Raw genomic sequence first — 14654 nt, 5'->3', positions numbered from 1 at the left:
CTTCCACAACAGGAGGGAGTGCAGTGCCGGATTCGCCCAAAAGCTTTTGTTGAAAGACGGAGCAAGGGGCGGGGCAGTACTGAAACACCGTCTAAGCTGTTCGCCAATCACAACTCACTGGGACAGCTAACCAATCACAACACATTTCGTTTTTTTCGAAAGGCGGGCCTTCATTAAAACCCAGAACTAATCGAGCCGTTTGTGCCAGGATGGGGAGAAAGGTATTTTAATAATGTAAATTATGTGAAAAATAATACGTTTTTCGAACCACCAAGCATGAGAGCATGTTCTAGTACACCCCCAAAACAAAATCAAGACTTTGTAAAAGAGCATAATAGGACCCCTTTAAGTAAAGTTTAATTACAATTTTTAATATTTTCGAAAGCTGAATTTTTCAAAGCTGAATTTTCAGCATCATTACTCCAGTCTTCAGTGTCACATGATCCTTCAGAAATCATTCTAATATGCTGGCACTCAATTATTAATAATGCTTCTTATTATACAAAAACATAAAATGCAAAAAAAAAAAAAATTGTACTGATTAATTAATTAATTAATTAATTTATTTATTTTATTTATTTTTTTTATTTTTTTGTGGAAGCCGTGGACTTTTTTTAAAGTATTCTTGGAGTATAAAATTCAAAGAACAGTATTTTATTTGAAATATAATTTTTTGTAACATTATAAATAATTTAATGCATCCTTGCAAAATAACTTTTTAAGTTTTTATAATGTTTTTACAGCATATGAAGGATCATGTGACACTGAAGACTGGAATAATGATGCTGGAAATTCAGCTTTGCATCACGGGAATTAATGACATTTTAAAATATGTTAATAATAAATAGAAAAAAAACTTGAAAACAGCACATTTAATATTTCACAATATTACTGTTTTTACTGGATTTTTTCATCAAATAAATGTAGCCTTGGTGAGACTTATCTCAAAAACAAAAAGAAATCATAAGTATCCCAAAACTTTTGACCAGTAGTTATATTTATTAATATTTAACTTTGTGGGAGTGTGTTGAATAACATATAGTATTAGTTTTTGCTGTGCTCTTGAAGTTGGTACCAAGAATGGTGATATTTCGACTCTTGAAATCTTGGTCTCATGACAGCCGTAGTTCAGAGAGAATAATGATTCGTCCTTCCTCAACATGACAGCAGTAATGGATTGGTTTTAAGAGCTCCAGCTAGTTGCTCATATTGTTTGGCTTCACAGACAGGCGAGTCAAAGTGCTTGAGGGTGACATGACGAAACATCCACCGGTGTCAACTGACTGAGCATGATTCCACCAATCGTGTCTGGGGTGATGTGTGCTGCTTGTTTTTTGTTTCTGTTGTTGATCTCTTTCGGGTTTTTTTTACTATCAGAACCCTTCAAAAAGTGTGTGTATACTGTATAATTTGTTTGTAAAGTCTCTTAGTTTAATCTCTTTCATTTGTAACTCAGCTTTATAAGTCAAACGCACAAACTGTCACCAAATCTTCAGAGCCTGAGCCATACGTTACCCACCCAGAGATGTCATATTCGGGGTATTTAAAAGACCCAATAGGCGTCATCAACTTCCAGTCATTAAATTTTAACTTTTTGTTTTTAAAAACTATATGAAACAAGCATAAATACAAAGAGTACATTTTTCCTTTTCTAATTTTCAGGGCCACTCTGATTTGTCATTGACCCTTTGCTGTAAGCATACCATTTAAAGTAGCTGTGTATTCTGTCCAAATGTAGTACTTTACTGAGCTGTATACTGTACTCTCGTTCTCATTTGTGAGATGAGATGAACAGACTTCAAATTTAATTTCCTGTAGGCCTCCTTTGATTATTGGTGTCACGTCAACTGTGTAACCTTCAATGGCTCTGTAGTGATGGCAAAGCTCTGAGCTTGTTAGATACCGCTGAACTTAGAGAGACCTCTACATCATCGTTTTGAGAATGAGAGTCTGTCTCAGCACTTTTGTGATTGGCTGATGACAGTGATAGCACCTCCCATCACTTATTCATGCCCTGCTCTCCTCAACCATCATTCAGGAAGTGACACACAGGAAGTGTACAATGCAGTTGCCGTATCTTCCCTGCTATGTGCTGACATACAGCACTTTGGTTGTGCTATATGTGACCTATAAATCCTCCACTTCTGATGGGAGGGAGAGAGAATCTCTTGACCACTGCTTGGGAAAGCAAAATAATTGGACTCCTGCTCCTTATCACACTCAACACATTACGAGTTGTCAAAATTCCCTGCTGCCAGGGATTGGTCACGTTTCAGTCAAGCAAGAGGGATTTCATATGGCTGACTGATAGGTGAGACTGTTTTAGATTGTGTTATTGCCAGTCACTGGGGGCAGTAGTGTCCGACACGTGCCTTAGACTCTCACGTGACAATGCTTGGTGGACGTTACCATATTGACCTTTTTGTCATATTGTATTGTGCCTTGTTACTGTTATAAAACGGCACTCTCGTTTTCGTTCAAGTGGCTTCACTTCATTCCACTTGCAGTAAGTGGTGGAATTGTTTTTGTTTCTCTGCTATGATGTGGAATAGACAGCAAACCTTTCCCGACCCTTACAAACAGATCCTCTTAAGTGAGTGATTGAAACCCCGGCCACAAAATGATGACAAAGAAGATTTTACATTTTCTGAAAAAATATGTGAGCTGCTCCTATTTGGACTGACAACTGAGTTACATGTTTTCCCATGTCTCTCAGATTGTCTGCAGTCTAGGTATGGTTGTGGCCCCCAGGGGCCCCCGCCGACTGTTCTGAGTCAAACGAGCTCATGCCCTATTGTGGCAATAATCAGGTGCCTAGATATGGCCTCTAGGGGCCTTTGAGGCCCTATACAAAATTTCTGTACAGTGCCTTGTCAAAATGACTCATTCTCAAATTTCTATAATATTCTGATACCTAGATAGGTCTGGGGCCCCCAGATGCCTCTATACACTGCCCTGAGTCAAATAGGTCACTCCTGTTTTTTTTTTCTACAAAAACCAAATGTCTAGATATGGCAGGATCTCTGTATACTACCCTCAGTCAAAATGACCCACCCCAATGTCTCTATAATATTATGGGGCCTAGATCGGTCTCTTCTGATCAAAAGAGCTCAATCCCATGTTTCTACATAGATCAGGTGCCAAGATATGGCTGGGGCCCCGTACCAGATCTCTGTACACGACCTCTGTACACTGTCCTGAGTCAAAAGAGCTCACTCCCATGTTACTACCAAAAATTAGATGTCTAGATATGGCTGGGGCCCCATGGAGAGTCGCTGTACACTACTTAGTCAAAATAAACCACCCTGATGTTTCTATAATATTCTGATGCCTAGATAGATCTAGGGACCCCAAGTGCTTCTGTACACTACCCCTGGTCAAAAGAGCTCACTCCCCATGTTTCTACAAAAATCAGATATCTACATATGGGGCCACATGGAGAATCTCTGTACATTACCCTTAGTCAAAATGACCCGCCCTGATGTTTCTATAATATTCTAGTGCCTAGATAGGTCTGGGGCCCCCAGGTCCCTCTGTATACTACACCTGGTCAAAAGAGCTCACTCCCAAGTTTCTGCAAAAATCAGATGCCAATATATGGCTGGGGCCCATACATGATCTTTGTTCACAACCCTCAGGCAAAATGACCCACCCCCACGAGTCTATAATATTCTAGTGCTTAGCTAGGTTTGGGCCCCCGAGATGCCTCTGTACACTGTCATGAATCAAAAGAGCTCACTGCCATGTTTCTGCAAATATCAGATGTCTAGATATGGCTGGGGCCCCTGCAGAGTCTCTGTAAACCCTCAGTCAAAATGACCCACCCTGATGTTTCTATAATATACTGGTGCCTAGCTAGGTCTGGGGCCGCCAGATGCATCTTTACACTACCCCTGGACCCCCCAAGAGTCTATAATATTATGAAGACTAGCTAGGTTTAGCCTCTGGGGCCTTTGCACACTGTCAAAAGAGCCCACCCCCATGTCTCTGTGATCATTAGGTGCCAAGATATGACTGGGGCCCCATACAGGATCTCTGTACTCTACCCTCATTCAAAAAGACCCACTCCTATGTTTCTATAATATCCTGGTGACTAGCTAGGTCTGGGGGCCCCAGGTGCCTCTGTATACTACCCCTAGTCAAAAGAGCTTACTCTTATATTTCTGTAAAAAAGCAGATGCCTAGATATGACTGGGGCCCCATGCAGAATCTCTGTACACTACCCTTAGTCAAAATGACCCACTCCCATGATTCTATACTTTTCTGGTGTCTTGGGATGAGACTCTCTGTACACTACACTGTGTCAAATGAACCCACACCCATGTTTCTACAATAATCATGGCTGGGGCTTCCGGGGGCCTCTAGGGACCCCATATAACGAGAGACCGACTCAGACATGCAGTATAGACACACATGGACATGTACAGGAAAATACTAATGTAAACTGTTGATGATTTAACTTTTTTGTTTGTTTTTTTTTGTTTTTTTTTAATGAATATTTTATTGTTAGAAGTGAAACTTTCAAATTTTTAGCAGGGTATGCTTAATATACTCAATGTACTTGCATTCAAAAGGTTTGTTTACTGAAGGGCCATTGTTATTGGAGTTGAAGGTCTCATACTGGAAATAGGTCAAAATGCAAAATAGTTAAATCAGAATTTGCATTTGTTATTATCCTGCCTGAAGTAGTCAGAATTGGAAAAATGATCACATGTCCCATTCTGAATCACTACATACCAGGACGTTTCATGTGGCCTATGCGAGTACACACCCGTTTCACTTTTTTGTTCACTCTGTGTTCCTCTTCTATACACACATAAAACCTCTGCTCCTTTTTCGTCTGCCCATTAAAATTATTGACCATTAGGCGATGCTGAGAAAGGTGGGATGTAATTATGAGTCCAGGCAGCTTTGTCAATTCCCTGCAGCCTGTGTTGAGCCCAGCAGAGATCCTAATAGGAAACTGCAGTGTTAAAAACACACACTCACAAGGATATAGAGGGAAACGTGGCTGTGAACACAATTTGGTTTATCGGCAACTAAACCAGAAACTCAGATTCCACTGCCACTAAGACCAGAAGAATAATCTCTATAAGTATGCAAACAGTGATGCATTGCAACTGTGTAATCCCATTGTACTTAGTGTTTTTGTTTGATTAGCACAGAATATATTGTGGGCCTTAGAATCGCTCCATCTTTTTATTTCATCTCTGTCTTTAACATTGTAAGAAAGAACCATGTATGTACGAATCATGTATGTTAATAGTATGTGCTGTATTTACAGAAACTTTCTTTTCCTTTTTACCTTTCAGAGAAAATGAACATGTTGTCTGCACTGATCGCCCCCTTCAAGCACATGACCCCAGCAGCCAATTGCACAGAAGACGAGGACACATTGAGTCAGTATGCATAATCACTATCACAACAAACCCTTTCAAAAATGTACAAAATAAATAAATAATGTAAATTTCAAAAATTTAATTAGATTTGAACATATATATATATAAAATTTAAAGGGATGCTAGAAGAGTTGAAGACAAGCAGCACTACAAAAACAACATTTTGGTCCTTTCTTAAAATTTAGGCTTGCATCCATGTGTTGAAGTTTATTTTCACAGATGAATTTCATTTGGTTCCATCACAACACAGTTGGGGTGTGAAATAGAGGCTTTAATGTGTGATCAGACTTTCACACACTGAAATCTCATAACCGTCTGCTCTCCTGCATTACAAAAGAGCGTCTCCTTTGCATTGTATATGGGGGAGACGATTTGTACCCACTTTAAGTATATACTCCAAGCCAATTTTGTGGGAGATTACGGAGCGATTTGCCAGATAATGCCCCATTTTAGAGGATTTGTCTTCAGATTTTTTACAACAGTTAAGTAGAGGAAGCTTTTCTCATATGGAACTGTTAGGAGCAGCTGCTTTGGAAAAAGGTAATGGCAGTTTTTAATATCAACATGTATATGAACTACCAGACTTTTATCAGGTCAAGTGCGATTATGGGCAGAATGGCGTAGAAGATAGATAGCACTCATTGAGTTTTGTTTTTTGCTAAATTATTTCCTTGATCATAATAATATGTCGTTTCTGCTTCCAACCTAGGCACCAGCAGTGCTGAGGTCAAGGAGAACCGTAACACGGGAAATTTGGAAGATTGCGCCATTGTTCCGTCAGACTGCCAAACACTCTTCCTGTCTGATTCACCCAGGGACAGGGCGTCTGGCCTCAAGCGAAAGCGGCCTTTGGAGGAGGACAATAACGGACACTTGTGCAAATTGCGTCTGTACTGCAAGAAACTGGCATGGTCCGATGCACCAAAGAATGCTCTGGTCCAGTTGAACGAGCTGAGACCGGGTCTACATTACCGGATGGTCTCTCAGACAGGACCGGTGCACGCACCTCTCTTTTCCATCGCCGTGGAAGTCAACGGACTCACTTTCGAGGGCACCGGCCCTACCAAGAAAAAGGCTAAGATGAAGGCAGCCGAGATGGCCCTGAAGTCATTCATCCAGTTTCCCAATGCCTCACAAGCTCACTTGGCCATGGGCGGACTGAGCAACCCCACAGCCGACTTCACATCAGACCAGGCCGACTTCCCAGACACGCTGTTCAAAGGCTTCGAGCCTGATGGCTGCCGCTCTGCCGAGAGCGAGTTGCTGTCTAGCGCTCTCCGTTTGCGCCACACGTTGGACTTGATGGTTGTGCAGGCCAGGCAAGGAGATCCCTGCTTTTCCCCGCCTCCGGTTCCCACCACCCAGCCCAGCCCGGTCGTCCTGCTCAACGACCTGCGGCCCGGCCTGCGATACGCCTGCCTGTTGGAGCGTGTCCAAGGCAAACGGGCACACCGCAGCTTCGTCATGGCCGTTCGAGTGGATGGCAGGATATTCGAGGGCTCAGGTCGCAGTAAGAAGCAGGCAAAGAGGCAGGCGGCTCTGTGTGCCCTGCAGGCGCTCTTCAACTTCAGGCTGGCACCTGAGGCGAGAGCGGGACACCGGCCCAGTAGGATCAAATGCCCTCATTTGCCCCAGGTGAGTGTGCCAGTCCAGCCGCTGGCAGGCCACTCGTTCCATACGGAGGGCCTTAATAACCAAAGCAGCAGGAATGCTGGGATACAGAACAGCCAGCCAAGACTTAATTAAGAGGGAGGAGATAATGTTTGGGGAGGCATGGGGCAGTACAGATGGATTATGGGGAAGAGGTTAGGCTATATCGCAGAGCAAAAGGTGGAAACGTTTTATGTTAGCACACAGGCTTTAACATTTACTCTAGGCAGGACAGGACGGCATATCTAGTGTAAACACACACATGTGTGTGTACTTATGAAAGCAAAAGGGCCAGAGGTAAACAGAATCTATTCACAGATCTCTTCAGATGGAAAAAGGATGTAAATGAGGCAAATTATCATTCGGGAGCCTCTGACTCCAGAGAGAAATCCAATGCGCCAACAAATGAGTTTTCTTTTTTCTTTCTTTCGTTTTTTTTTTTTTACTTTCCATGTGTTTATAGAGCTAAATTGCAAAAGTATTGTTATTTTGCACAATCTCTAGTTTCCTCATGTATGACATGGCAGTGTCTATAAACATTAATTCAATCTGTTGCCCAAAGGAGATTGAAAAAAGCACAGAGCAAATCGACAAACAATCCTCAGACCCATTCTTCTGTTATTTAGTCAAATATGTAAATAGCAATCAGACTAGGAAATTAATGTTTTTTTTCTTAGTGAACTAAAATGTATTTTGATCCCTTGTGTGTCCATTTGGAGTCAAAATCAACATATAGTGCTGTCAAACAATTATGCATTTTAATTTAATTACGTGATATTGCCGTTAATTAAATTTTTTCTTCATTGCAATAAGTTTCTATGTTGCTTGCCATACATACACAGTCTGTTAGGCTAATGAATTATATAACTAACTGGAAGAATTGTTTATTATTCTCATAAATTAATGAATGAACTTTGTCATATTGCTGTTGCTGCCATTTTCTAAAAGCAATAAGCCACTCACGACCTTGCATTACAGGGATTGTACCATGATTAATGGAGTTTCCTTCGTTTTTAAGAATCTCTCACGGATGTATGCGGCTAATCAGTTTATTGTGTGGTGTTTGCAACGTTTTCCTCCTCAAGTATGCACATGTATATGTGTGCATGTCAGCATCAGCTCTCGTGTGTGTGTGTGTGTGTTTTTCTTGTGCTGTATTAGTATTCAGCCCCTTCCTGCACAGAGCCGACAGGGAGAATGTTGTCTTTCCTCTCCTACTACAGCAGCCAAACAACCTGCACATGTTTGCCGGAGAGAAACTTCTCCTTTCTCCTGCTCGCTACGCTCTTTAAAAGGATTTATAAGAGGATTTGCCTCACTAGTTTAGTTCCAGAAATGCACTTCCTTGTGGAAATTCTTGAAAGTCAGACTACGGCATTGGCTGTTGAGTCTCTTAGAAATTATGACAAAATCATGCACATGTAATTAGAAATGTTCCTCCTTTTCCATCACAGAATCATCCAGCATCATCTGGCCGGTGGAACAAGCGTTTGTGCATGTGTGTTTGAGCTTGTATGACGATTTCTCAGTAGTCTGGAGATCTGAGGGTTGGATGGCGCTCAAACCACTGCCTGTAGGGTGTCTTCCTGTGCCGCAGGGCCCTGCTGATAGCAACCGCTGCCAGCTCTGCCGCTGTCACACTGCTCTCAAGACCCGAGATTTTTCTCTTTCTTTCTGAAGCAACTGTGACTTCCTTTAACAACATTCATTGCAGCAACTAGTAGCAGCAGCTTTTCTATGACGAAATAGCATTACTGCCTAAAATACAGTCTTGTGAAAATCTTTATCCAAATTTTCAGCACTCAGTATTTCTTTCAAGGTTTCATTTTAAAGAAAAAAAATTAATAAAAAAAAATAATAATTAATTTTTGTTATTAAAGTCAAGAGTGAATCTGACAAGAGCATATCACCTCAAATCAAAATAAAGAAACATTAATTTATTATAAATATTTAAATGACTGCATTACAATCATTAGAATATAATTAGAATTGCAATTGAGAATGAATGAATTAATTCATTAATGAATGAACATATAATAACAGTAAACAAACAAACAATATATATATTCCTGCAATATTATTTATCAAATATATCAAACGGATAAACAAAAGGATGAATAAACATAGGAAATCACTCTGGGGTATTAATTAAGATTTTTACATGTTTTGGGCATTTTTGCCCAGATCTCTGGTAAACTTCTGAGCCTGATGCAGACGCATTAAATTGAGGATTAAGAATCAGATTTGAAATTTTAAGGCTGTATTGAAACAAATAAGCTGTAAAGAAAGAAAGCGATCAACAAAGAGTGACAGAAAAAGAGGGTGAGATGTGGGTCACATTTGGAGTGGAATAGAAGGACAGAGAGACTCTGGTGGGTGGAAGGCATTTCTGGCACTGATGGAATATTCCGTAGGAAGAACCAGCCATAGCAGCGTGATGCCCCAGGCAAATATGAACAATAACTTGCAGGCTACCCTTCTCCACCACCTCTTAAATGAAAAATTGAACCATCATCCAGGCTGCATGCCTTGTTTCCCACATCCCTATGCCTGTTCACATCTCTAAATAATGACACACTCACACACATGCACACACACTCCCTGCAGGGATTTACCTGCATGCTCTATGAAAGTCAATATAACATTGAAGCAGTAATATGAGATCCAGGTACGAAGCAAGACTTATTAAGTTACCCCAAAAATATCCATCAATCATGGGATCATAGTCCCCCAGTGCTTTCCTAACTTCATTCCCAGCTAAAAGGACGCATAGGAAATTTACAAAACCGTGCCCTGCACGTATCTTCTCACCCAAACGCTTTGTCTGTATGTCAGCAGCTTCTCGTTTTCATCACGATTCCTCTGGTTTCAGAAGTATAAATGCAGGACAAACTGATTTGGCATCAGGAGTCTGCCCACGTTATAAGGTGGAATGATTGCAGTGCATGGTTAGGTTGATTGGCCACTTAATCTCTCAGCGCAGTCACAAATATCTGCAGCGTTGCCAAGTCAATGCACAGACCCTGCTAAGACAGGAAAAAGCCAGAGTCAGACGCTGGTGCCACTACAGGTCCTGACCGTGCCACTAGTATAGTTAACCTTGGACCACAGGGTATTTGACTGAAGAAATTACCTCGGCATGCTGCTAAATATCAATCACTGCCTAATCATGAGTGAGGTGAGACAGTTTGACTTCCAGTTCTGCAGCTGGTATTTAAAATGGAAGGCTCACAGTGATGAATCGCACTGAGGAGCTAGGTGTTTGAGGAAGGTTCAGAAAGGGGAGGGATATATAAGGCAGGGTCAAGAAAGGGAGGGGGGTCAGATGGGGGCTGGAGTAACATAAAGGGAGGGGAGTGTTGAAGAGCGAGGTCTGGAAAGGGAGTGGAAATATTGCAGAAGAAAAGGGGAGGACAGAGTTAAAGCGTAAGGTCAGAAGGAGGGAAAGTGATAAAGGGTGTGGTCAGAAGAAGAGGAGTGATAAATGGTGAGGTCACAGGAATGTTGAGGGACAGGGTCAGAATGTGGGGGAATGTTATAGTTATAATGTTATTTTGAATGTAAACCTGTAAATTCAACAACGCACACTGCTATTAAAATCTGTTTTGTACCTTTAGCATACTGACAACCACCATAATAATGCAGGTGGTAAAAAAGAAAGCCACATGAAGAATCAAAGCTCATCACAAGTAGCTTCGCCACAAGCAGAAGTATATACTAACATATAGAAGGTGCACAGAGTCATTCATGCAAACACAGAACACCATCATGGTAACACACATGATACTTAAATAATGCATTAAACTTTCATTAAACAACAGAAGATGTAACATAAAGACCAAATGTGCATAACTGATAACAAAAACTATTAAAAAACATGATTATTTAAACAAAATACTTTCAAATGTGGCGTGTCACGCAGGGAATTATGGGAATATCAGTTTACAGTTTTTGACTGTAAACTATACATTGATTTGTTAATTTTTACTTCTAAAAACTGTACTATTAACAGCATTTTACTGTAAAATTACATGAAATGTCTGTTTAGATCTTTTACAGTTTTTCCCTGTATATAGTACGGGAACTTACTGTTAACCTATTAAAAAAAATGTCCGTAGCGTTTGTACAAAATTTTACAGCTAAAATTACACTTATTATTTTTTATTTTTTTTGTTTACATAAAAATATATTGATATATCGTACAAACTCGATATACCGCCCAGCCCTATTACTTCGTAGCCAAGGCAAGTAATGAATGGTATAATATCAGGCTTAACAAATATGCCATTGCTCGACAAAATGTTAGAAGCAAATCCAGTCAATCCACATGATCGCATGATAGCATGAGGCTGAAAAAGTTCCCCATGCAGATTTCACTCATGTTCAAGTGCTACATACATCACTACACTATTGTGAAAAGAAAGCCACAGTAAATGCAGGTACGGTGGAAATATCCATGCACCCATCCATATGCACCCAGTAAATGTACAAGCATGAGATATGCATTCATGTAACAACTTTAAGAAGGATCACATTAAAACAAATGACTTCTGCTTTCACCCATGCCTAGTATTTTATCAGAAACACATTCATACGCATGCCTTCAAGCTCTGGGCTTGCGCAGCACTGTAAGCGTGAGTGCTGTTTGTCTACAGACTGAAACTGATCTGGACATATGAGGAATGAGCAGGTAAAGAAATGGACCTAAAGACAGGACGAGAGAGAGGGGGACAGAACTAAAAGACCTTCAGGATTAATTAGGCATCAGATTGGTTGCGGGGCATGGGCGCTCCGTGCATGCAGAATGTCCTCTCAGCCTGTAGGGTCATAATTCAGCCCGTGCAAGGTATAACATGCTCACGTGCTTAGTCATTTTTGTTTCATTTTGCTTGTGTTTTTTGCTCTTTAGTGTGATTTTTGTATTGTTGTTCTTGTTCATCTTGTTGATGTTTCACACTACGTTCCTCAACACAGCATGAAAAATTGCACAAGTCTTGGGCTCATAATTGATTGTTTCTTTGAGTTTTGGTTCTGTGGCCATCGCACTGTATTCGGAACAGATGCAAATGATTGTGCATTAACTTGCTGCTGAATTCAGGTCCCATAAGAGCCTTTGACCTCATTCAAGTTGTATTTTTAGTTGTGTTTGCAATCTATCTTCTGCAAAGTGATATGAGCAGCACATCGAAGATGTCAGAGTTGATGCAAAAACAGGGGATGATTAGTGGGTCACCTTTCACCCTTTCACATTATGTCATTTCCTGAGGCACAGGAAGTGTTTGTCTTTGAATACGAATCGTAATTCAAGATGAACCAGCTGTTATGAGCTTAATCTTCATTCCTGACCAAGAATGCTTGCACTCACTTTGAGAGAACAATCAGAATGATATTCATGGCTGATATGACTCACAAAGCATCTCTCCAATTTGAATTTGAGTTTTGGTTCTGTGGCCATCGCACTGTATTCCGAACAGATGCAAATGATTGTGCATTAACTTGCTGCTGAATTCAGGTCCCATAAGAGCCTTTGACCTCATTCAGTTGTATTTTTAGTTGTGTTTGCAATCTATCTTCTGCAAAGTGATATGAGCAGCATATCGAAGATGTCAGAGTTGATGCAAAAACAGGGGATGATTAGTGGGTCACCTTTCACCCTTTCACATTATGTCATTTCCTGAGGCACAGGAAGTGTTTGTCTTTGAATACGAATCGTAATTCAAGATGAACCAGCTGTTATGAGCTTAATCTTCATACCTGACCAAGAATGCTTGCACTCACTTTGAGAGAACAATCAGAATGATATTCATGGCTGATATGACTCACAAAGCATCTCTCCAATTTGAATTCATTAATTGTTTAAGGAAGTTGGGCAGTTACTGTGGTACAATGACTCACTTTTTAAGCTTTTGTAAGAATCTTACAGTATATGTAAGGGTTAGTTCACCCAAAAATGAAAATCATTCATTTCCACTCACTCTCACGCCGTTACAAATCCATGTGATTTTCTTATGTGGAACTGAAATAAGAAGTTAGAAAATAAAAAGTATCTTTCACTGAGAAAAAAAAAAAAATTTAAATGAGGCAACAAAATCTTGATTTAATTTTAGTCGTAGCCTTTTTTTAGGGCCCGAGCACCAATTGTGCAAACTTCAACGAAATACCCCTCTATGTTTCACATGCGTGTACGAAATTCAGTAAATGCATGTAATGTCCCAATACCTACAAAAAAGTCTCTTGGAATTTTCTTATGTGGAACTGAAATAAGAAGTTAGAAAATAAAAAGTATCTTTCACTGAGAAAAAAAAAAAAATTTAAATGAGGCAACAAAATCTTGATTTAATTTTAGTCGTAGCCTTTTTTTAGGGCCCGAGCACCAATGGTGCAAACTTCAACGAAATACCCCTCTATGTTTCACATGCGTGTACGAAATTCAGTAAATGCATGTAATTTCCCAATACCTACAAAAAAGTCTCTTGGCGCGAACGTCCTAAATGCGAAGTCAGCCATTTTGAATTTCCTCTACCATTTTTGTGTAGTTTTTGCCATTTTCAGGCCTCGTACTTTAACAAACTCCTCCTACAATTTTAATCCAATCATCTTTAATCCAAATTTGGTGAGTGTAATCATAAGGCCTTTGTGAAGCTAAAATTACGAAGATCTTGAGTTTTCGTGGAAGGGTGTGTCCCTGGCAGCCTGACAAAGTTTGATGTTTCGCCACGAAACAGGAAGTTGCTGTAACTCAGGCAAACGATGTCCAATCTATCCCAAACTTCACACGTTTGATAGGCGTTGTGTCCTGAACACATGTCCATGCCCATATTCAGTTATAGCCATAGCGCCACCTTCTGGCAACAGGAAGTGACATGTTTAACACTATTATGGACTCCTAGCAACATAATAAAAAGCATCTGCACGTGTTAAATAGGCTAGCAACATGCAAGAAACATGCTAGCAACACTTAGCTAAGTGTTAAAGCGTGCTATTAATGCAATGAAACAGGAAGTTGCTGTAACTCAGGCATGCAGTGTCCAATCTGCCTCAAACTTCACATGTTTGATAAGAGTCCTGGCCTGAAGACATCTACATGCCCATATTTGGTTATAGGAATAGCGCCACCTACTGGGAACAGGAAGGGATATGTTTTACTCCAACTAAAACAACGTTCAATCTGCCAAAGTGTTAAAGCGTGCTATTAATGCAATGAAACAGGAAGTTGCTGTAACTCAGGCATGCAGTGTCCAATCTGCCTCAAACTTCACATGTTTGATAAGAGTCCTGGCCTGAAGACAACTACATGCCCATATTTGGTTATAGGCATAGCGCCACCTACTGGGAATAGGAAGGGATATGTTTTACTCCAACTAAAACAACGTTCAATCTGCCCTAAATGACTTGTTTAATAAGAGTCCTGGCCTGAAGACATCTTAAGGTCAATATTCAGTTATAATCATAGCGCCACCTGTTGACAGCAGGATATGTCATGTTTTACACTCACTCAAACATGCCATGTTCAATCTGTTTTGTTTTGTTTTTTTGGTGCACTTTTTGCTTTTTGTTTGCCCTTTTTAAACTATTTTTTCCTCAGAATATTTCATTGTGTGTTCC

The 14654-nt window shown here is 40.3% G+C and overlaps 1 protein-coding gene across 1 annotated transcript in view; it reads left to right on the top strand.

Annotated features, from left to right (window-relative positions):
* The first annotated feature begins 5316 nt into the window (after positions 1-5316).
* Positions 5317-14654, top strand: part of LOC107734387 (double-stranded RNA-specific editase B2-like) — a 49895-nt gene continuing 40557 nt past the window's right edge. Inside the window, exons 1-2 of the mRNA XM_016546333.1 lie at positions 5317-5399; positions 6109-7034. Coding sequence (XP_016401819.1) covers positions 5318-5399; positions 6109-7034 — 1008 coding nt within the window. The 5' untranslated portion in view covers position 5317. The remainder of the gene's footprint in view (positions 5400-6108; positions 7035-14654) is intronic.

This window comes from Sinocyclocheilus rhinocerous, unplaced genomic scaffold (assembly GCF_001515625.1).
Source record: "Sinocyclocheilus rhinocerous isolate Xijiao unplaced genomic scaffold, SAMN03320098_v1.1 scaffold940, whole genome shotgun sequence".
Classification (NCBI taxonomy): domain Eukaryota; kingdom Metazoa; phylum Chordata; class Actinopteri; order Cypriniformes; family Cyprinidae; genus Sinocyclocheilus; species Sinocyclocheilus rhinocerous.
This window is presented reverse-complemented; position numbering and strand designations above follow the sequence as displayed.